Below are 22,287 nucleotides of genomic sequence, written 5' to 3' on the forward strand. Positions count from 1 at the left end.
TAGCAGCACCCAACTGTATATTTTGTTCTGCTGGCCTCAATCTCACACCAGATAGTCCCAAATGTGCTATTTTCACTATCCTGCAGTCAAACTTCTATTCTCTTTGGCTGCAGTTCATCAGCTATCACCAATAACACTTCTCCTCCCCTTCTTTTCTCTCTATCTTTCCTGAACACACTATACCCTTCACATTCTATCCCACTAACTATATAATCTTCTGTTAGCCATGTTTCACTAATGCCAATAACCTTTGGTCAGGATGAGCCAACCAAGGCCAAAAATTCCTCCTGCTTGTTCCTAATATTCCTGGCATTAGTGTACATGAAGTGCAAAAGCCCCCTAGTCCCACCCCCTATCTTGACGCCTTATACTAACTATCCCATTCTGGTTTGTTACCCTTAGTACTAACTCAGGCATATTATACACATTCTTACACTTATCTGACCACATGTGTAAAAAAGATGTTTGAGGAAAAATCTGTAACAATTATGTATTTCATGTAAACCACAATGGCAAGTTATATATCAAATACTACACAAAGTGTTTCCATACTGCAGATGAAAGGCTTGTTTGAATCTTATCTCTTCCCAGTTTTGAATTTGTTGGATTGTTCATCTTGCAAAAACATGAGGCTAAATCATGTGGTTGTAATAAGCAAATTAATACATAAACAAAAGAGGAAATATTCCTGTACTTCAGAATATTATATTGATTGATAAAATAACTGTAATACATCTAGGGAGTACACCATTTAGCTTTTGTTTTAGCACTACAAAAAGAAGAAGAAAGAAGCATCGTGTACTTTTATTGGTTGGAAATAAAAGGAAATTTAGTATCTGCATAGCACTATCCTTGATATATGGGGAGAAAAATACACACATGCACGCACACGTAATCATCCTTATAAAGGCTGTTATATACATTGTGTGGGAGGAGTGACATCATGAAACAGAATTTTCTTTAAAAAATTCTGGATTTTTCAGATTACAAATATTTCTTATCATTTAAGGACTGTTAAGAGAAAAAAAATGAGGACTGCAGAATATAGTTACTGATTTATCATACAATTTCAATATAAATAACTGTGGTATTTATAGTTATAAAAAAATAAAATTTACCCCGAAAATTTAAAAGACAAAACATATTTGCATAAGACTTCATTGTATTATTATTTTTTAATGTAACTGAGGGTATCATCAGATTTTAAGTTCTGTAATTCTTCATGATTGGGATAAAGATTAAATGTCACTTTCCAGTTTTGGGTTGCCAGTTTCCTCTAGTCATTCAGTGTGTCATGGTTGATGGCTTCCTCTCTTCAAATTTCTTTAATAATGTCAGGGAGCTAAAACCTCTGGAATTTTCTCATCCTCTTCCTCTTACATATAAATAACCTCTAGTTTTGCTTCTGATAATACACTTCATTTGACTGATCTTCAAGCATCAACAGCATCCATAGCTAATGATGTTATTGTCATTCTTCAGTGGGGTGAGTACATCTTTGCCCAAACTTCAATGCTACCAAAACAATCTTGTTTTCTTTTTTACAAGGAAAAAAAGTTCACTCCATCTCTTCTTACCTTTTGACTCTAGCCTTTTCTGTTGCAAGCACATTAGAACTTTCTGTCGCCACCCTTCAAAGAACGTGGTGCTCTTTTCTGCTTAAGACACTAAATACTAAGTTTGTCAACATTAGAATACTGTTCTCACATTTGTAGTGGATATGCCAAAAACCTTCCTAAAATTCTGAATGCTGTAGAAGATGACAATCTGTTTATCTAATTACCTCTCTCTCAGAGGCTCACCTCAACTCTTATATCACTTTCATCCTGTTTCTGCCCTGTATGCCTGTTCTATAGGTATTTGATGGATGCTGTTCTGCTGAATTGGCTACCATCATTTTTCTACTTTCCTGTAAAGTCCTTAAAATACAAACAACTACTGATTAACATCCATTCACAGCCCAACTTCAAATCCATTTCTCTTCTCTCCTCTCCTTCCCTGGAAAGGCTTTCCTCACATAGTGTTCAAAAACTGCAACCTCTAGCTGTCAATAAACAAATGAATAAATCTCTTCTGTCTTCTTACCCACACACAATTAATGTGCTGTTGGTTTTGATCCCACTTATGTATAGGATTAATATTAAGAAAAGGAGGAAAAAAAGCAGGCTAATAATACTACTGTCATCATCATCAGACCTCCATGGAGTCAGACTCATCATGGGAAGTCCCTCTGTCACACACACAGTTGATCATACTGCACCATGCCTTAAATGGACATTCTCTGCAGCTGCCACATTTAGACAATGCATTCCAATTATTCTCCACTCTTCAAGCATAAAACCTGCTTCTCACTCCTTTACACACATCCTTCTTATAGAGGGATGATCGCTTATTCCTCCCCAATTTTCTACCATTCAATGTGAAAAAAAAGCCTCTTTCATATTACTCTGATAAAAAAAAAACTTACCAACTTATACATCTGTTGTATCCCCTCCCCCTATCCAGCAGTCTCTGAAAATTGCATTTTCTCAATATTTCTTCACACTCAAATTCTAAAAACCAGTAACCACCTTAGTTAATTACCTCCATATCCTTTCCAGTATCTCTTCATCCGTTTGAAAAAGAAAAACTTGTAAAAGTAAAGATCATTGTTCCACTGTATAAGGCTTTGATTAGGCCACATGTGGCTATTGTGCCCAATCAAAGTCTTATACAGTGGAACAATGATCTTTACTTTTACAAGTTAATGTCCTTTGAATCACTGCTAGAATCCATTGTGCTATCACAGTTTTGGTGATATGTCCTCTAAATTTTAGATCCTTATATCCTTCATCACCCCAGATCTCTTATTTCCTCCACCCCCAATATATCTCCACCAATTATATAATCTGCATCTCATCTCTGTTTCCTGAATTTTAAAACCTCACACTTTGCAACAATGAACTGGTAACCTCACTCATATACCAATTCACTCAGTCTATTGAAGTCCTCTTGTAAGGCATCTGCTTCACTCCTCGCAGTTCTTCCCAACTTCGCATTCCCATTCAAACCTTCACCCAATTTCATTAACAATAATAATTAAACAGCAAAGACCCTAAAACGGACCCTTGAAGTATGTTATTAGTGATTTTCCTCTTCCAGGATTCCCCCCCCCCTGAGATACCTAATCAGATAGCCAATCTCAAATCTAATGCCCTAATACTCGAAAACTTTAAGCTTTGAAAGGTGTTTCAAAGTGCAAACATTTTGGCTTATTTGGTATAAAATAGCAATGGATATTATCACTTCTTAAAATATAGCTTTAATGTAAAGTCGAAATCTTTTTAGCTCTTTTTTTTTATCATTAATTTTTGAAACTATTTTTGAAACTTGAGAAAAGTATGAAGATGTTAAAAAAGTAAGATAACAGTACATCAAATGAAATGCAGTGTTTTGCAAAGAAGATGTTAGAATAGGTAACGGCAGCATTTGAACTGCCTGTCTCATCACATGCTTATCACACAGTTGAACCATCAAATTCAAGATGATAGGATGATCATATATGGAGATGTGCATTATGACTGATTTTGAATGTTAATGGCTCTGTAGTGGTAGAAATTTATTGCTACTTGATAGTAATGTTCTGATCTTGCATCCAGCAATTCCCATCTCTTTATGACACTGAAAGGTATCTGAATGACAAGGAAACTGCAACCAATGGTGATATGCAGCATTTTCCTGCTTAAAAATAGTTTACATAGATTTCGTCTATATTAAACTCTATCCCATTGTGCCTTGTTGCCACAATAGAACAAGGCATAAATATACATTTTATGGTAATGATGTGAGAAAGTGACTAAAACTGCTGTATCTTATGTGATCTATGTCCGACTGAAGTTCTTTACTCATATATTAGAATGCTTATGTATTTCATGTTCCAAAAGTACATTTTGATTGCATTTGAATCCACATGCTTAGCAGTATCTAACATGACTTTTGAGGCTGCTAATGGCAAAAACAATTAAACTAAGGCTATGTGGTTAGTATATTATGCTTGTTAATTGCGTGTACTTTAGAGAATGAAAATTTAAAAGTTTCGAGAAGTAAATCCTTCTCACCGCCATGATTGTTTCAGCTTGATAACTAATTTTTTTTTTAAATCACTAAGCTGAAATTCTGGAAATGACATTCAATATACTAATTTAGTTGTGGAAGGGAAAAAAAGGTCCCATCGTGAATGTTTTCATTTTCGTTTTATATATAAAAATATAAACAAAGATTAGTAATCCTTCCTTCTACTTTTATATAGGCTTCAACTTCATGCCTCCTACCACGATCTCACAGAATGAAGTTCTTAAATTAGGGAATTGAAACTCGATGATTTATTCACTACCACCTTATTTCTGACTGATAACAATCCTTTTGACAACCTATAAACAATAAAATCAGGCCTACCTTTTTTTCTTTTTTTTACAGCATTGAATTATGCTGAAATGAGCATTTGATTTACATACGCTGTACCTCCTGAATAACGAAGCACCCATGCAAGCATTATATTTGCTATTATACAAGAAAGTAAGCTTTGATATGTAACTTATTTTCGATGCAAACATAAAATATTCAACTTTAATTGAACTCGACTGCTTTTTGTTGAATGCAATCCTCGAGATGTAATACGGCGCCTTATTTCAAATTCAGTTGATGTTTTCATTAAGACGACAATTACAAATTTCGCGGTTCTTAATTTGTCATGTGGAAATAATAATAATTATTATTATTATGTAATATGATACACAGTATTAGATTTCTAAGATCCAAAGTGCAAAACCTTACATTTACTAGTATTGAACTGAGATCCCCACTTGTCTGCCGACCTAGCCAATCTGTTCAAATCGCTCTGAAGCACCAGTACATGTATATCATTCCTAATCTATATATTGTATATACAGGGTGTTCGGGATAAATTTGACAGTTCCGTAAGGAAAAAGAAAATCTTCTTTGTATCCATTAAATTTAATGAATTGACAAAAAAACATTACAGGCAGAGTTAATTACAATACTATCAACAAGATTTACTCAAAATAACCACCATTAGCATCGATCACAGCTTCAATTCTGCTTCGGAACCTCGAACAAGCTGATGCTACAGTCTCCCTGGGAAGGGCCGCAAAAACTGTTTTAATTTTATCCATTAACTGGGCTTTTGTATTACTGGAAGTGCGATTGGTGTCTTTTTCAACTGCGCCCCATACAAAATAATCCATGGGGTTAAGGTCTGGGGAGTTTGGAGGCCAAACATTTGGACTGGTGAAGTCGTAGAAATTTTCAGACAACCATTTTTGACTTTTCCCAGAGGTGTGGCAAGGGGCCGAATCCTGCTGCCATACATACGGCCTACCATTGGCTACCCTTGTTATCCAGGGCTTGACTACAGTTAGCAACTCCACGAACAAAGCCCGAATTCCAATGCCAGGGTTCTTCAACACCTGTTCCTGCAGATTTGCGAGGAATTCTGCTGTACGAACGCAATCAGATCGTCTGCTAGGGATCTTTCTTCTTGCTACATCCTCGTAGTCACCATTGCAAGTCTCTAGTTCATGCCTGATTGTTTTTACTGTATTCAGGGAGCATTGGGCAGCAGTCGTAATATCCTTATTTTGATGGCGGGCACGAATCATCATGATACAAGTTATTCTCTTCCATGATTCAGGTGGGTTCCAGCTATCCATCCTTTCTGACATCTTGTATATGAATGAAGAAGGGTCCAAACTTTTAAATGAAGAGAAGTGTGTGTTAATACATGTAACTTACGGAAAAATATAATTAATTATAAATATGTCAAATTTATCCCGAACACCCTGTATATATGAATGATGCAGATACTTGTAATATCATTTTACACACACATTAAATAGCGGCAGTCCTAGGAAAGAACCCTGTGGAATTCCACTGGTAACGCTCCTCCTCTATACACAACCGTTTGATATCTCTAAGAAAGCCAGTTTCTTATCCAATCTGTCAAATGTCTGCAAAATCTAGAAATATCATCGTATATGAATCACCCTTTCGAGTACCGTAGTCGCCTTATTATAAAATGTAAGTAGATTAGTGAAACATGACCTTCCTTTAAAAAACAAACAAACGTTGACCTCTATACAGAATCTTTTCCTTTTCTATCCAATCTTGTATTCTATTCGTAAGCAACCACTCCAGAAATGCAAACAGGTTTCTAATTTGAAACATCTGTTTTGCTTTCACCTGTATGCAATGGAACAATCTTGTCCTCTTTCCACTTATTAGCGACTATTCCGGACCCATGACCCTAATTAAACGACCAAGTTAATGGAAGTGTCATTTATTTAGCACATTCTTTTACAACATAGCGAAATCCCATCCAGTTCAATAGCCTTCTTCATATCAAGATAACTTATAAATAATTATAGACTATCACCCCATTCACCTTCGAGGAACTGAGTTGAAGTATTGATTCCTCAACTTCCTGCTTCCTTAGAATAGTATCGTTATCATCAGTATGAAGAACATTAGCAAATATTCTCTAGTCTTTTCAACTCTAGAGAACATTCTCTGTGAAAGGGATAAAAAAATTTAAGACCATGTTTGAAAGATAAATTGATATATCAACTATACATACAATGAGAGTACTTTGAGAGAGTAAAGGGCTAGATAAGATGGAAATCCAATTTTGAAGTTCGAACGTGGTTTTATCCTGTTTCAGGTCTAGCATGTTAGTCATCTAGACCGTGACAATTTTGATAATCCTAACATTTGCAAGGCTGAAAATAGTTTTACAAACCATTTCCAACTTTGGAATCACAGTTGTTGAGAAAACAGCAGACAAATTTTTATCCCAAAGCTAACGTGAAGGAGCCTCGGTAACGTATCATTGTGACAGAATACCACATGGAACACTGTTATGCAAATTAGAACAAATGGGAATGGATAAGAGGGTGGTTGATGGACAGATATCAAAAAGTGGTATATGGAGGGGCTGAATCGAGACGAAAACAGGCAACTAATGGTGTATTGTAAGGTTCGGTGTTGGGACCACTGCAGTTTAATTTGTACATAAATGATATTGGAAATATTCAGTTGTTGGCTGATGATGCAAAATCAGGTAAAGTAAAGTTAACTAAGCCGATGTGGAGAGCTTGAAAGATGATTTACATAGGCTGTCAGTATGGGCAAAAGATAATGGGTATCAGTTCAAATGTGGAAAAGTGTAAAGTTATGCATTTTGGAATAAACAGATTACAAGCTGTGTATCACATTGATGGCACTATACTCCAGGAAATAGATGAAGCTAGAGATTTTTTTTTGGAGGGGGGGAGAGTAGATGAGTATGTGAGAAGAAAAGTTATGCAGATGGATGTGCAGGGGTGGCCAAAGAAGAGATGGGGAGCTGGTGAAGGAGGACCCGAGGATGAAGAACATAGATGTGGATACAGCCCAAAACAAGAGGATGTGGAGGAGACTCATTAGAAACAGTGACCCTACTTAAGTGAGATAAGCTACAGAAGAAGAAGCAGACAGTTAAAGTTTTGACGACATATTGCTAAGTTAGTACATAAGATTACTTGGCTATTGAATAACAAATTAACAAGTAGAGATAAGGAAGTTGTTATTCCACTTTATAAGGCCCCGATATGTCCACACTTGTATTACTATGCTCAAGTCGGGTTTCTTGGGGATGAGGAAGTGGTGGAGAAGATTCAGTGGTGAGTGGTCTGTGGAATGTTTCCTATGAAGATAGATTGAGGGCGTGTGTGGATTGCAGAAGTTTTTTTCTTTATTAATGGGTTCTTTTTCTTTTTGCTTTTTCTTTATTAATGGGTTCAAGGGGAGGTGTGATAGATTGTGTGGATAGTTTGGGTCTAACGCGATGAGTCTTTTGACTCTATGGAGGTCCCCGTATAATAATAATAATTATTATTATTGGTATTGACGACGTCCATTGGTTGAAAAAAAAAAAAAATCGTTCGAATGCCGAGCAGGATGCAAGCAATTCTTCATAACGAATTTTAGCTTAAGCTACATTAGCTAGTCTCATTCAGAGATGTAGTACAGTAACAAGAGTATGAAGCGCCTGTGGCAAGTGTCTAACTTGCACTCCCCTAACCCAAAGATGACAAAAATTTTGAAAAATTTAAATGTAACAAGTTAAATTTTACTAAATGCAATATGATAAATACTTACTATTAACCCCATCAAAATGATCTGCAGTGTGTTGCAGAATTTGTGTGTCTAAAGCGGCGTATTGCCGAAATTTAAAAATACAATATAAAATAGAGTATATTTATATCTACATATTTATTTTTATTTTTTATGTTTTGCCTCGAACCTAGTTGCGCCCGTGTCAGGCGCCTCTTTCGCTACGCCCTCGTTATGGCACTGCAGAGATGGATGGGTTTTTCAGTCTGGGAAACAAGCAAACCACTGGAGAATACATGTAATTAACAGACATAATATGCCCACTTCATAACCTTCATTCCAATTAAATCAAATCCGACGTGTAGAAAAAACTATGAACAATATTAAGTTTAATATTTATTTTATATATTTAGTGAACCGATGCTTAAATTTACATACTGCTATGTTTAGTTTTTTGTCATATCGTGTGAAAAGACATTGTTTATGGGCATAAACTGTAGTCTTTTCTAGGTGAAGAAATTTTTAAAAAATTCAGATTTCTTTCATAAGAGGGTACCAGTTTATTCCTGTTGAAATTACATTATTTCAATAGCTCTAGGGGTGCATGAAGAAACACACCGTTCTAAGTCCGATTCTAGTCGCCGACCAGAGAAACCTTTTTCTAGGCATTTGTTCTACCAGTTCCCAAGTAATTTGATCTTTGGAACGAGCAAGGAGGGTTATCCCTCTCATAAACTTGGGTTCTTAAGCCAGCATAAAAAAAAAAAAACTACCGTGGAACCCACACTATTATGAACCATAACACTAGTGTTACGTTTAGGCCCACGAGATGGTGACACTTGTCCACTTTACTGTCTATCCCAAAAGCCTTGATTCATTGACAGCGTGAGCTCACCTTCAAGCAGAGGCATAGCTAGGGAGGAGCGGAGGAGAAGGTCCTCCCCGGGCGGCACTTTGAACCTTTGTGAACTTTTGCAGTTAATTCTAAAATACAGTCTCGAGAACTCATTCCCAAATATTGTAATACTACTGCGAATTTTCCTCACAATTGCTGTAAGTGTTGTTAATTGTGAGAGGAGTTTTTCTAAATAAAACTGATTAAGAATTACCTACATTACTATGAAATAGACTTCAACAAAGTCATCGACGATTTTGCCAACAGAAAATCAAGAAAAATAACATTTTAGAATGTTGAAATTAAAGTTTTACTTCAAAAATAAACACAGTGTTTTAATTTATTTCCCTATATGTCGCTTTGACATTTTGTTGTATTTTTGGTGTGTATTGAGAGGAACGGCAAACTCAGGGATCACCCTGGGTGGCAAAAGCTCTAGCTACACCACTACCTTCAAGGAAGGAAGGATCCACAATAGCTGCAACTCGTCCTCAAAACGTTAAAGGGCTAAAGACGTTTTGTCTACTCCCTTTGGGGAAAATGCATAAGAGAATGTATTTATTTTTATTTTATTCCTAAATATAACAAAGTGTATTATGTTGGTAAGCTTTATCAGTTCCATTTCAAAAGACATTAAAAAAATTAATTTCGATGTATGAAACCTAAAATTTTGAAGCTTAGGAAACGATTTAAAAAAAAAATAATAATAAGCTAATGCCTTTTTATTCCCTTATATTAGTAAGCGAGGCCTTTTAACCCTATCTAGCTTTTGGAGACTGACTGGGCAGTTCACCCTCCACTGTAGCCAATCGGAGGTAGCTGGCCAGTGTCTATCACTAATTATAGTCGGTCACCGAGATGGCAGCAAACAAGTGCTGCCATCTGTTGGTACCTAACTATATGTTACTGTCTGATATAATGTGGGTTCTACGGTCGATTTTCTTGAGTTTACGCGATGAAAATCCTGAGTTTCCGGGGGAAGAACCTGCTTGCCCGTGCCAGAGATCGACTAACTCGGGCTTAGAAAAAGTTCCTCCAGTCGATCACCGATGAAGAGACCGGAAAACAAGTGCTGTCATCTCTTGGTTGACCCTAACTAAACTCGAACTTATGCCTATTTTCGTGAGGCCAAGCGAAGAGGATGCAAAGTGCCACTTCCACTGAGCTACACAGGCCTATTAAAAAAATGGTGCATAGAAAAATTTTAGCATGGAAAGTTCTTTCAAATGTTGACTATTTTTGCAGACAATTCAGAATATTTATGAAATGTTAGCTTCCTGTTTATCTCCCTAAGGATTCGACTTTATAATTTGCAAGTAACTGAATATCAGAGGCGAATTCTCCATGCTTGCTGCACAAACTCATTACTTGAGAAAGAAGTAATATTTATTTGTTAATAAATGCATGCATTTATAAGCATTCCATTTAGGCTTTTATTTTTGTAGATAGAAGACGTCTTAAGCTTGCGCAGCAATAATCGAGTTTTGCGTTGTGTCGAAGACCGATGCTTGTTCGTCTAGTCAAAGCTACCTTGGCTTGCTCGGTTGTAGGAGCTTCCAGGTCCTACAACCGAGCAGCAGCAGCACTGTGATTTCATGCGCGCGCAGAACCATTTCACGTCATCTCACTGTGTTGCTTAAACACATGCCATACGCAGTCAACGTAGCTCTAGCCAGTGAGCTTCAGCCAGCCTTTTCAAGTGTGCGTGTTGCTTGGGGAAAATTAAGTTACAACCAACTTTTTATGACGATGTTATTGACCAGTTCATAAAGAAGAACCGTAGGGTAGAATTTGTATTCAAGTAGCTAAATTGAAAAAGATAGAATATCATTTGTAAAATACATGTTGTATTTGTATGATTAAATATACATGAATTTCTAAATAGATAGTTTAAAATGGTCAGTAATTCATTATTCCTGACTTCAATCACGGTAATCAGACTTCAATCACGCCTCTCACACCCTTAATGATAACAAGAGCAAGCGTGGATTTCAAGACCAGCATTCGCTCCTGCTGAATATGGTGGTTTTTCACCTCTGTTTACCGAATTTTGAGCAGATTTCTTATTTATCTGCTCAGAAATAAATACATAATACATTTTATGCATTTATTATAAATAAATAGATAAAAACATGCGGAGCGACGTCTGCTGTATCCATTTATGCACACTGCCCAACTGGTAACTTACTTTCTGCAAGATAATGTGCATATCACATATGCACATTATAAAATATCATAACACACCTGTACTGTATTTTATAGAACAAGAAATATTCAGCAAAATAGAAAATAAAACAAAATACTTTTTTTTAAATTCAAGTATTGATGCAGTGTTATTCATTTCCCATTTCTCATTTCCCTTATTTGAAACCTGTTGAGAATTCGTACAAATACATGACGAATATATATTATCCGAGAAATAAAAGCGCATTTATGTTTCCAATCAATGTTTCCTCTAAGCTGTCTTTTATGTGATGCCGAAACGTCCTCGCATGAGACTTGAATATTCCGCTCACTCAAAAAAGACAACTAATAAATATGCTTTTGTTTTCGTAGTTGCGATGCAGCAGTAGCAAATTTATCTTTGTTTTTTTTTACCCCAAATCATTTTCATTTGTTGTTCAATATTTCATATAGGTCAAAGACAGCAGATAAATAGCTTATTATTGTCAATATTATATATAGAGCCAGTCTCCAACTATCGCTCAAGTTTTTTTTAATCTCGCATTTTTTTTTTCGTCGATGATTATTTTTTTTAAGGTTACGAATGATTAATAAGTCACCAGAAGTACTTTTAAACTGCAATGTCTATCAAGGTACAATGAGTTTTGCCTCTCCAAGACCTATCCCTTCATTCTTACGACAGATTGCCTTATTCTTCAGCTCAGTGCTGGAAAAAAAAAAAAGATTATTATATCCATGGAGTCCGCAGACTCATCACAGGAGATCTATGAGCGTTTCGTCAAACCTAACCATTATTTGCACAATACTTATCATACTTCGTTTTGAATTCATTCACCGACAAATCACTCACAACTGATCCTGGCAAGCCATTCAATTCATTTACCACTCTCCAAGCAAAAAATCAAGTCCTCACGCCCTTGCTAACTACACTCTTACTTAATTTCCACACTTAACCACTAGTTTTCCCCACACCAGTCACGTGCTGAAAAAATTCTGTGCATTAATCTTGTTAAACTTCCCCTAAGTAACATATATGAATTTATCATCTCTCCCTCTACCATCCAACTTCTTTAACCCACAAACCATTAACCTATACTCTTATGGAGCATCCCATCGACCTGATCATCCTAGTCAATCGCCTCTGGATCTTCACCACCTCTTTTTCATCCAGAAGAAACCTCGGTGATCAGATCTATGCAGTGCAGATGGCATCAAGACATTTTAAAGAGGTATAATGACATGCTTATTTCTGCTTGTCAGGATGTTCTTCAATAACCAGGTAATTCTATGAGCTATTTTAGCCACTTTTATAATATTACTTCTGAACTCGGAGTTCCCTAGCGCCCTTAATCCCTAGTCTTATTTATTTCTTGCAGTCCATTTCTATCAATGTACGCATACCAGCCACTGAATTAGAAACATTTATACGCAGATATACGTAAACATCGTTTACGCAGCGTATATTACTGAGGTATAACCTACCCTTTCCCAATCCATACTGCACTGCATAGATCTGATCACCGAGGTTTCTGAGTTTCGACTTTAACCAATTATCACTCCTGAGATTCTGATCGGTCGACGATTTGCTACTTTTGTCTTGGTACATAATTTATGCAATGGAACAATATTCGCTTCTTTCCCCGCCACCTTGGAAGACTCTACCAGCGCTGAGACTCCATGCTGGTTAAAGGCACAACCCCCCCCCCCCCACACACACACACACCACCACCACCACAGTGCCGTAACTAGGTAGGTAGGTGCAACAGGTGCAGACATAGAGCCAAGGACGAAGGGGACCCTGAAATTGGGTATCAAAAAAATAATCAGTACTGTATTATTTCAGTTTCAAATTTAAAATTTTGCCACTGTGGGGGTCGATTCATAAACATGATTATAAAATTTATAAACTAAATTTCTATTTCTATCGTTTTTCTTGTTTCTTTTTTAACCCGGCGCTGGTAGGGTGGGAAAATGTAACAAAAGTGATAAAGGTGCAGTCCCACAGACTCACCCAAATAATGCAGTGTATTGTAAAAATCCATATCTTTTTAATCAATATTAGATTACGTATTGTTTAAGTGTCCTGTAATTTTACAGAATAAAAACGCAGATCCACAAAATTAAATTTTTATTACCCCAAAATACCTAACTAATTAAACATTTTTATTTTTACTTTTAGCGTCATCAATAAGTTGACGTAACCTCTGTTCTTCCTGCTCGTAACTCATCTGGTAAAAAAAAAAGAAAAAGATATCATTCTTAAAATACCTTCTAAATATTTAGGAAAACGTATTTGCTTATAGTTGGTATGTAAAAATATAGAAGACACAGCAGTAACGATAATATTTTAGTAGAATATACATGACAGCAACTTACGTTTCGGAAGTAAATATAGTCACACTTTTGGTAAGGTGGGGTCTGATGGACCCCAGTACATTTTACACCTCTGCATACTAAAGTTGCTTGCGCGCAAGTAATTTATTACTTGCGAATGACTCACTGCCACGCGTTAAAAAGTTATAGTCAATTTAAAATGTTTGGGATCTGTGACATCCCACCTTACTAACGCCTGGTTAATTTTTTTTTTTCCAAAAAAGGGGAGACAAAAATAAAATCTTGTACAGGGCCCATGAAAAGTAGTTAATGCACTGAACACACACACATTAATCTATAAACGCTATTGAACATTTAAAGAAAGTTTAGTTTAGGAATTTGGGGAGAGGAGGAGTAAATAAATAGCAAGAAGTCATTTTCTATTTCATAAAGTTCATTGGTTTAAATATACATTCAATCACGATGAGTCTTTTGACTCCATGGAGGCCCGAATAATAATAATAATAATAATAATAATAATAATAATAATAATAATAATAATAATATACATTCGAACAAAAATGCAAAGTTTTATTCTTACTAAGCCTTGCATGTTTACTTCAATATACAGTACTGTATATATATATATATATATATATATATATATATATATATATATATATATATATATATATATATATATATATATATAGCGTCCCTTCTACCAGTTCTTTTTAATCAGTCATTTCTTGAACCATTTTTAAAGTATTACTCAAGTATTTGTGATTGTTGGGAAGTCTAGTTTGTTTATTTTGTTTAGCCATCATCGGAATCATAAGCGATCGTGACCCTACGTTATCCCTACATTTAAGGTGAAGTACGTTGCGCCAAAATCATTTTATAAGCAGAGGCGCTGACATGAGAAACAAACCACGTGGTGAATGTTTATTCAAAAAACTTGCTACAGCGAGGGCGAAAGTTTTAAAAAATCACTTGGGTAGTAAGTAGCCCAAATGTCAACAGTTCTTACAAAAAGAAGCGATAAGAACCGTTCTACTAAGTCGTTTTCTTTCGTGCCTCTTATCATGAACAGATTATTTTGCTTGATATCATTACTTTATATGTTGTTTCTAATATCACTTCAACGTGTGAGTACCGAGGACATAATTCATTGGAAATATTTGCGCAGTGATCGTGAGAAAAGTGTTATGTGTATCAACGATTCTAAGCTTGAGCCATTCTGGGATGTATGTGATAAGAACGGAACGTTTCTTTCGAGTTTCCCAGATTTTGCTAACTTCCATTCATTTCATTGTTTCTGTGATAATCTTTGTTCGCTATATGGTGATTGCTGTATGGATGTTTCTACTGTGTTTGAATATGTGAAAAGTCGCTATCAGTGCCATAATCTACCTCATACTCCATTATCCGTTTATATGATGCAACAGTGCCCTTCTGACTGGACAGATAACGATGTCCTAGAGCTGTGCGAGCAAGATGCTGTTACATTATACAATGAAGGTAAACAGTTTAGTCATCTTCAGATGTTACCAGTTTTTAGTGAGCAAACACGTATCTTATACAGAAATGTGTATTGTGCAGTGTGCAATAAAGATATTGCTTTGAGACAATGGAATTTAGAAGTGAAATGTAATTTGAGTGGACTTAACGGTAGTGATTTAATAAACTTGAAATCTCACGGTACTTATCATGCCTTTCGAGATCATTGGCAACTTACCATTAATGGCCAAAAGGTTACGTGCACTATCATAGCTCGAGAATTTATGGAATCCACTCACTTTTTGAAAACCTACAGTGTGCGTCCCTGTCGAAATGCTGTGTCATCTTGTCCGGATACATGGCATGATAAAGACGTTTACCATAAATGTTTGCTGTATACTGCTTACGTATTCGAAACTCAACGGAACAAAATAAGAAACGTTTTTAAAAACTTCCATTGTGCTCTTTGTAATAATGCCAAAATAGACGAATTGTCGTGTGTAATTAGTAATGTTTCCGTATTTCGAAGTGCTCCGACTTACTTGTGGTATCCTCTACTATTAGACTTTAATTGGGATGGAGAAAGGGATAATGAAGTTGGTGGACCACTAAAATGTTCACTTAGCAAAGGGAAAATTTATGACCCAGTTTTGCAGAAATGTTTAAATATCTCATGTGGTCGGAATTATAGAAGGATAGGAGAAAAATGTGAGCCGCTTTCATCGTTATCTAACAATAGTTTCTTGGGATTACAGTCGGAATGTATAAAAGTAGAATTGTCTAGCGATTTATTTGTTATTTTGGAAAACCACTCAATATACATTAATCACACAGATACAGTTCATACTGCAGAACAGTTCGAAGTGCTTAGAGAAATCAATGGAACTTGGTTACAAGTGCTAGTGTGTGCAAACGAGAACATGCCATTTCGATTCGATGCTGTTCAGGAATGGCTGAGTGCGTTAACGTTATCATTCTCTATTATTTGTCTAATGCTGCATCTGATAGCCTATTCTTTATTAAGAACCCTACGAAACTTACCAGGAAAGATATTAATGTCATTATCTGCATCGCTGCTTTTTGGCAACCTGTTTTTTCTCTTAAGAGAGTACGCCGTTGATCTTTATTGGTTGTGTTATATATTTGGAGTGGCCATTCATCTGGGATACTTATCTACCTTTTTCTGGATGAATATCATGGCAATTGATATTTGTTGGACTTTTCACTCTGCATGCCGTCGATCCGATACTGATGGTATTACGTTCTTATGGTATTCAATATATGGATGGACGACTCCAGTGGCTATCGTTATCACTGCAATTATTATTGATCATGTCTATTCTGATAGCATGTACAGACCTGGCTATGATGAAGGATTGTGTTGGATTGGTAAGAGACGTTCGATACTTGTATTTGTTGCGATACCTCTTGCTTTTATCTTAATTCTTAACACGATATTATTCGCGATAACTGCACGAAGTCTTCGACAAACTTCCATACAAACAAAAATGGTGAACAAGCTTTCTAACAAAGTGAGATATTTTTTGTACATTAAATTGGCAGTGGTATTTGGACTTACTTGGCTATTTGGCATTTTGGCAACATTGGTAAAAATCAACGCTTTGTGGTATCCATATATTATATTCAACGGACTTCAAGGAGCATTGATTTTCTTTTCTTTCACGTTGAAGCGAAAGATCATGCGTATGCTAAGAGAAAAATTTTATAGAAAATCAAAAAAATATAAAATACAAGATGCTGGAAGGAGGAAACATCTTTATTGCAGTCAGTCTAATTTATCAACTATTTTGACGTCAATCAGTTCTTCACTTTCGGCAGCTGTTCCAGCACTTGGAGGAAATGGGGTCACTCTACAAAATATTGAACCATGGCACGAAACACCTCAGTCAACAAAACTCTAGAACCGTCTGATTTTCGTATAGATTAATATATTCGCAACATACGTTAATGCTGTATTTCCAAAAATATCGTAGTAATGTCAAAAGAATTTATTACACAACTCATGTCATCTCCATGTGCTAATTTATGCCAAAAACATATATTGTGATCTATATAATAATTTTAACATCATTCAATGAATGTAATCATGTGAGTATTAATAAATTGTAAATATGAAATATATTCGCTTATATATAGTCAGCAAAAATTGATTGATTTTTTTAGAAGTTGTGCTTTCGAATTATTCTGTGGCATGGTTGTTTGTAAAAGGTTTTTAGATGGAAGGCAATTTTCGTCACCCGCTGTGAGAATATTGCCACCCTGCTAATTCTTAGAGGTCTTCTCTTGAAAAACGTTCCGTGTGTGGCTTACAACTGGATATTGTACCTCAGCTCACCCAGGGTACTAAACAGTTATGGTTATGATAATTAATTCAAACGAAGATATGGTCAGTAGAAACTTATATTGAACATATATTATTCAACTAACTGCACAATTCATTTATATAATTTATATTAATATAATGCAAATACTAGTAAAATATAAGCAAATAACAATAATTATTATTTAATAATAATAATAATAATAAACTTACCAAGATCGAGCTTTATGAAAGACAACAGTTGCTGACACAACCTACCAGAAATGGTTGAGCATTCTTTGAAATATATAAAGCATCACACACCATAATAAAATCCACTGTTGTGAGTAATAAAATAAGTATGTATGAATATTTTTAAAATCGAATTTCAAATTAAAGCTTAAAACTAAGCACTATTAAGAAAACGTGGAAAAATTATTATAAAAATAATAACAATAATAAAATGATGAAAATATTATCTTAATTATAATTTAAGTTAAATGTCATATATATTGCGAAACAACAGGCGGCGCAGTACGCAGAAAAGGTAAACGGTACTGTACTTACTTTTATTAGAAAAATAATGCATGTTATAAATGCCATTTAAGATTGTTAATTTTTAAACACAGTTATTATTTTTAAAGTTCACTTAACCGATTAACTTATGTTCGAAAATTTATGTTTTGTATTTTAGGATATTTGTTATCTTAGCATTTCTTTTTTTCGGGTTGGTTTGCTGTTAATATATTGTGTACCAAACGTTTCCTTTATAGTTTCTCGTGTTGTGCTGTTACCTCATATGTAATCATAATATTTACACTCTGTTCGCATGGTTTATACGTTTTCGGAGATTGTGTATTGTTGAAAATTAAGGATAGCAGATGCAGTAGCCGTGATACACGTTAATTCAGATTCAAATGATTTTTCTCTAGTTGCATAGGTGTAATTTCCTACTTTCCCATAGGAACGTGATGAATCTTGCGTTTAATGTGTATAAAAGGATTGTCGTCTCGAACCAAATTTCATTTTTTTTCCCCACTCAATAACAAGCATCCAGGCATGTTACTAAAATTCCTAAGGCACTCCACTCAAAACTCAGTCTAATGCCTGATTCGAAATTGGTAAAAATCACCTGATCGACTTAAAATATTTGTGTTTCGTGAACAAAAAGGTAACCTGAATGCCAGGAAAAAAAATCTCATGAACTAATAAATTTTTACTTGTATATATCTTTTATTTGTAGTTTAAAATTGTTAGAAAAATCACGTAAGTTGGTGGTATATGCAATAAGTGGTGAAACTAATATAATATTTAAGAGATATTTTCTATGTGTCATCCAATTTGGGGGGGGGGTGTCTGCAGTGTTGTTGCGAAGTGTCTTACAACACTACAGGAATTTGGTAGCTTGGGAATTTTAGAGACATATCCATACCCATAGATACACATAAAGATTAATGCGTTTATAGATACTGCCAGTTTGTCTTGCATTTTTGTTTCATCTTGTTATAATTTAACTTTGTATTACGCTATAAAACTCCTTAAAACCGACATTTTTGTCACAACTGAGCAAGCTTTTCAATTTAAACTAAGGTCAATATTAAAATGAGACTTGAATTTTCAAGTAATAGCAAAATCTTGGTTAAAAGTTTAGAAATCATTGTGAGATAATTCTATAATCAAGACTAATCTGGAATCTACAGTCGACTTGATGAGAATTAAAAAAAGGTCACTAGAGTTGGCTCTCGCTTTTCTTTGGGTGTTTCAGTTAATTTTTAACGAATAATTGATTTACTGACAATTTCATTAGTTAAAATCTTGCGAACGCGTCAAAATATTAAATGATCGAAAATGTTGTCCTGTAAATAAGAAAAAAAAAAGGGTAATATTGAATCGACGGTATTTTGAATAGAATTTTATTTTACTGTGTTCTGTAATATATGGAAGGATTATAATCTTGTAAAAACTATATTTTATTCAAATATTATGGTTTCATTGGAGTATTATTAAATTAATAAGGCTTTTTTTGCACATTTTATCGATAACTATATAGAGTACATTATGTTTCCCTAAGTATTGGAACACCTTAGATATAGGCCCAACACTGGCGTATATTACAGCAGTGTACGTACGTACGTATGATAAGTTTCGTAGGAAATCGAGCCACTTTTTCAGGCAGGACTACTTCTAATAGTGGTGTCGGCCAGGGACGATTCCTCTCATTCTACTTCAGTGGCTTTAGTTGGCAGTCAATTTAGTGCACGCTGTCTTACTGAAACAGGTATGGTCTTTCACAATAAAAGTGATTTAGTAGGGATGCAGCGTTATCCAGACCGTGAAGGTATTCTCGATTCGTAATAATATTGAGGAAAACCAGTGGACTAATTCCATACCCCTTGATATATATATATATATATATATATATATATATATATATATATATATATATATATATAAATCTTCCACTACCATGCTTCCTGATATGGAGAAGATTGGCTAACTCACCTTGAATTGAAGGAGCTATCCATCCAGGATTTTTCTCCAGGCAACTGGCAGAACAACAGAAACAATTAACAGACATAATACACAGAAGAGAGCTGTGACTATTCACTTAAATGATTCTTCTCTCATTGACTCCTTCCACTTTTTCCTCATACACGTTCTATTCTGTTTCTGATTTTTCATTATTTCTGTATGCCTTCATTAGAAGTCTTCCCCGTACCATTTTGATCAATGCATATAACCTCCAACTCTTCAAGAATGACATTAATAGATTCCTTTCCTTTCTTTCTTTTCACTGATCGCTTGGCCACACACGGCTGTGTTGTATTATAGGTTTTAAGACCTATCGTGTGTGGGTTCAATAATCTACTCTATAATATAAAATGATAAGGCTTTTTGTGTCACGTTTTTTGTCAAGTTATTCGAAATGTTTTGAAACTCAGGGTTACCCTGAGTGTCGAGTCTTCAAAATTCGAGTCATCAGAATTCAAGGAGAACAGGCCTACCAGTCCGGAACTCAGGGGGTTGGGCGCCGAAAACTCGGAAGGGGGGGAGGGAGGACCCCCTTTCGAGTTTTCAAAATTCGAGTCATCAGAATTCAAGGAGAACAGGCCTACCAGTCCGGAACTCAGGGGGTTGGGCGCCGAAAACTCGGAAAGGGGGGAGGGAGGACCCCCTTTCGAGTTTTCAAAATTCGAGTCATCAGAATTCAAGGAGAACCGGCCTACCAATCTGGAACTCAGGGGAGGGGGGGGATCGTAGGCGTCAGGGGAGCGGATCCCCCTAGTAATAAATAAAAACATTAAAATTGACGTTATAATTTTAGTTCCTTCAGTTGTAATTCGAAACAACTGCACTCCTGCTTGTAGCGAGGTTCATTACTCCTAGCATTCGTTTTCAGGCTTTGGTAGTCGAAATTTTGCGGTTTAACACTTTCATTGCCAAGCTGAAAATTGGAATTTCGTGTGGTGGCCAAATTTTTTTTATTTTTTTATTTAGTTAGCGACGTCCACGCGATAACGCGTGAACGGCCGTTTGGTGAGAACTCGCATCGCGTGATCGCGCGTGTTTGGCAATGAACATGTTAATCGCCACTACAAATAATCACGAGCTTAAACTCCTGCTGTTATCATATGTTTGAGGTCGTTATTTCTCGTATTTACTGATTAGAGATATTTTACCAAGAGTTGTTGAACTGCAGCCCATGCCTAACAATTTGTCAATAATAATAATAATATGAAGTGGCCATATATTCGTTATAAATGTGCAGTGTCATGAAGACGTCCAATCACACTAGCGAACTGTAGAAGAAAGATTTATAGGCCTAATTCTAGTCATTAACTAAACGAACTTTTTTCTAGTCTGCCCCCTCCCCCCCCCCCCCCGTAAGATGGTTACCAAATTAATTTTCAGCGAGTAACTCTCGTACTATCTAAGAAATACAATTCAGCAAAATCGACTGTAGACATATCAGTAATACAAGTTAGGATTATGAACATGGATTGTCTGCTCACGTAACCTTTGTAAGCAAGTATTTGCAATGCACTGAATCCAATCCGAGGGTTAGGAGGTAATAAGCATTTGTCTCCGAAAATTTTTTTAACCCCTCTTAAAACAATCAACTGGTCGCAATATGATACACATGCAATAGCACATGTACGTCGCGCTAGAACTTTAACCGTAAGCCACGTACTGTCAGCTTCATCCGAAGCATTAGCAAACATTGATTTCTTATCTACTATCCTGCACATGGAAGGCGTGAAACTTTTTTTTTTTTTTTTTTTGAATTTAAAATAGCTCCCAGTCATGAAAGGTTATTTCGGAAATCTACAGGACATTCGTACCGTTTCTGTTTTTATTAATTTTATTTATTTCTTTGTATTCTTAAGTTACTTTTTTACTTAGTCCAAAGACCCTATTCTAAAGATCAAACACTGAATTTTTCAAGCCACTGCAGGCCTCCAGTAAGCGGGACTTTACTCGATCGAATAATTGAGAGATCACTTTAAGTGATCTCTCAATTATCCGAGAGAGAGAGATCACTTTAAGTTTCCTTCTCAGCAGATGTTTAAAATTAACAACAGTACTTTGCCTGGCCTCCTGGTAATTTCTTTGACGCTAGAAGTAAAAGAAAGGTTTACAGGCTCAACTATAATAGTCGGCTAGAGGCTTTTTCTAGACATTTTACTGGCCGGTAAAAGGCCTAGAAAACAGTCCTAGTTAGTGACTTCTAAATCCGCGTTACTAAGTATAATGTTTTTACTTCCAGAAGAAGTATGGATTTTTAATCACGTCCCATTAGAAAAAAATATATATATAATTGACCATAGAATACACAATAATACTAGTTGATTAGGAACAAGAGATGTAGCATTTTGACATATTTTCGTATTCCTTTTCATCTGACACGTTGTTTAGGAATTTATTG

General features: G+C 35.6%; 2 protein-coding genes across 2 annotated transcripts in view; one reads left to right on the forward strand and one right to left on the reverse strand.

Annotated features, from left to right (window-relative positions):
- Positions 1-18,103, reverse strand: part of LOC150096793 (uncharacterized) — a 48,958-nt gene extending 30,855 nt beyond the window's left edge. The window contains exons 1-2 of the mRNA XM_090408062.1: positions 17,928-18,103; positions 17,595-17,698 (exon numbers count right to left, since the gene is read on the reverse strand). The gene's annotated coding sequence lies outside the window, so the exon portion shown is untranslated. The remainder of the gene's footprint in view (positions 1-17,594; positions 17,699-17,927) is intronic.
- On the forward strand, positions 14,565-17,125 carry LOC150096794 (uncharacterized). Its single transcript, XM_090408328.1, has one exon. The coding sequence runs from the start codon at positions 14,626-14,628 to the stop codon at positions 16,960-16,962; it is 2,337 nt and encodes a 778-aa protein (XP_090264454.1). The 5' UTR covers positions 14,565-14,625; the 3' UTR covers positions 16,963-17,125.
- Positions 18,104-22,287: the final 4,184 nt, after the last annotated feature.

The sequence above is a fragment of the Typopeltis vanoorti genome, chromosome 18 (genome assembly GCF_054136105.1).
Source record: "Typopeltis vanoorti isolate ZY-2024b chromosome 18, IOZ_Tvanoo_1.0, whole genome shotgun sequence".
In the NCBI taxonomy this organism is placed as follows: Eukaryota; Metazoa; Arthropoda; class Arachnida; order Uropygi; family Thelyphonidae; genus Typopeltis; species Typopeltis vanoorti.

What these genes read in the sequence shown, in the direction of transcription:
- LOC150096794 (XM_090408328.1), top strand. Translation starts at nt 14,626, where the DNA reads ATGAACAGATTATTTTGCTTGATATCATTACTTTATATGTTGTTTCTA.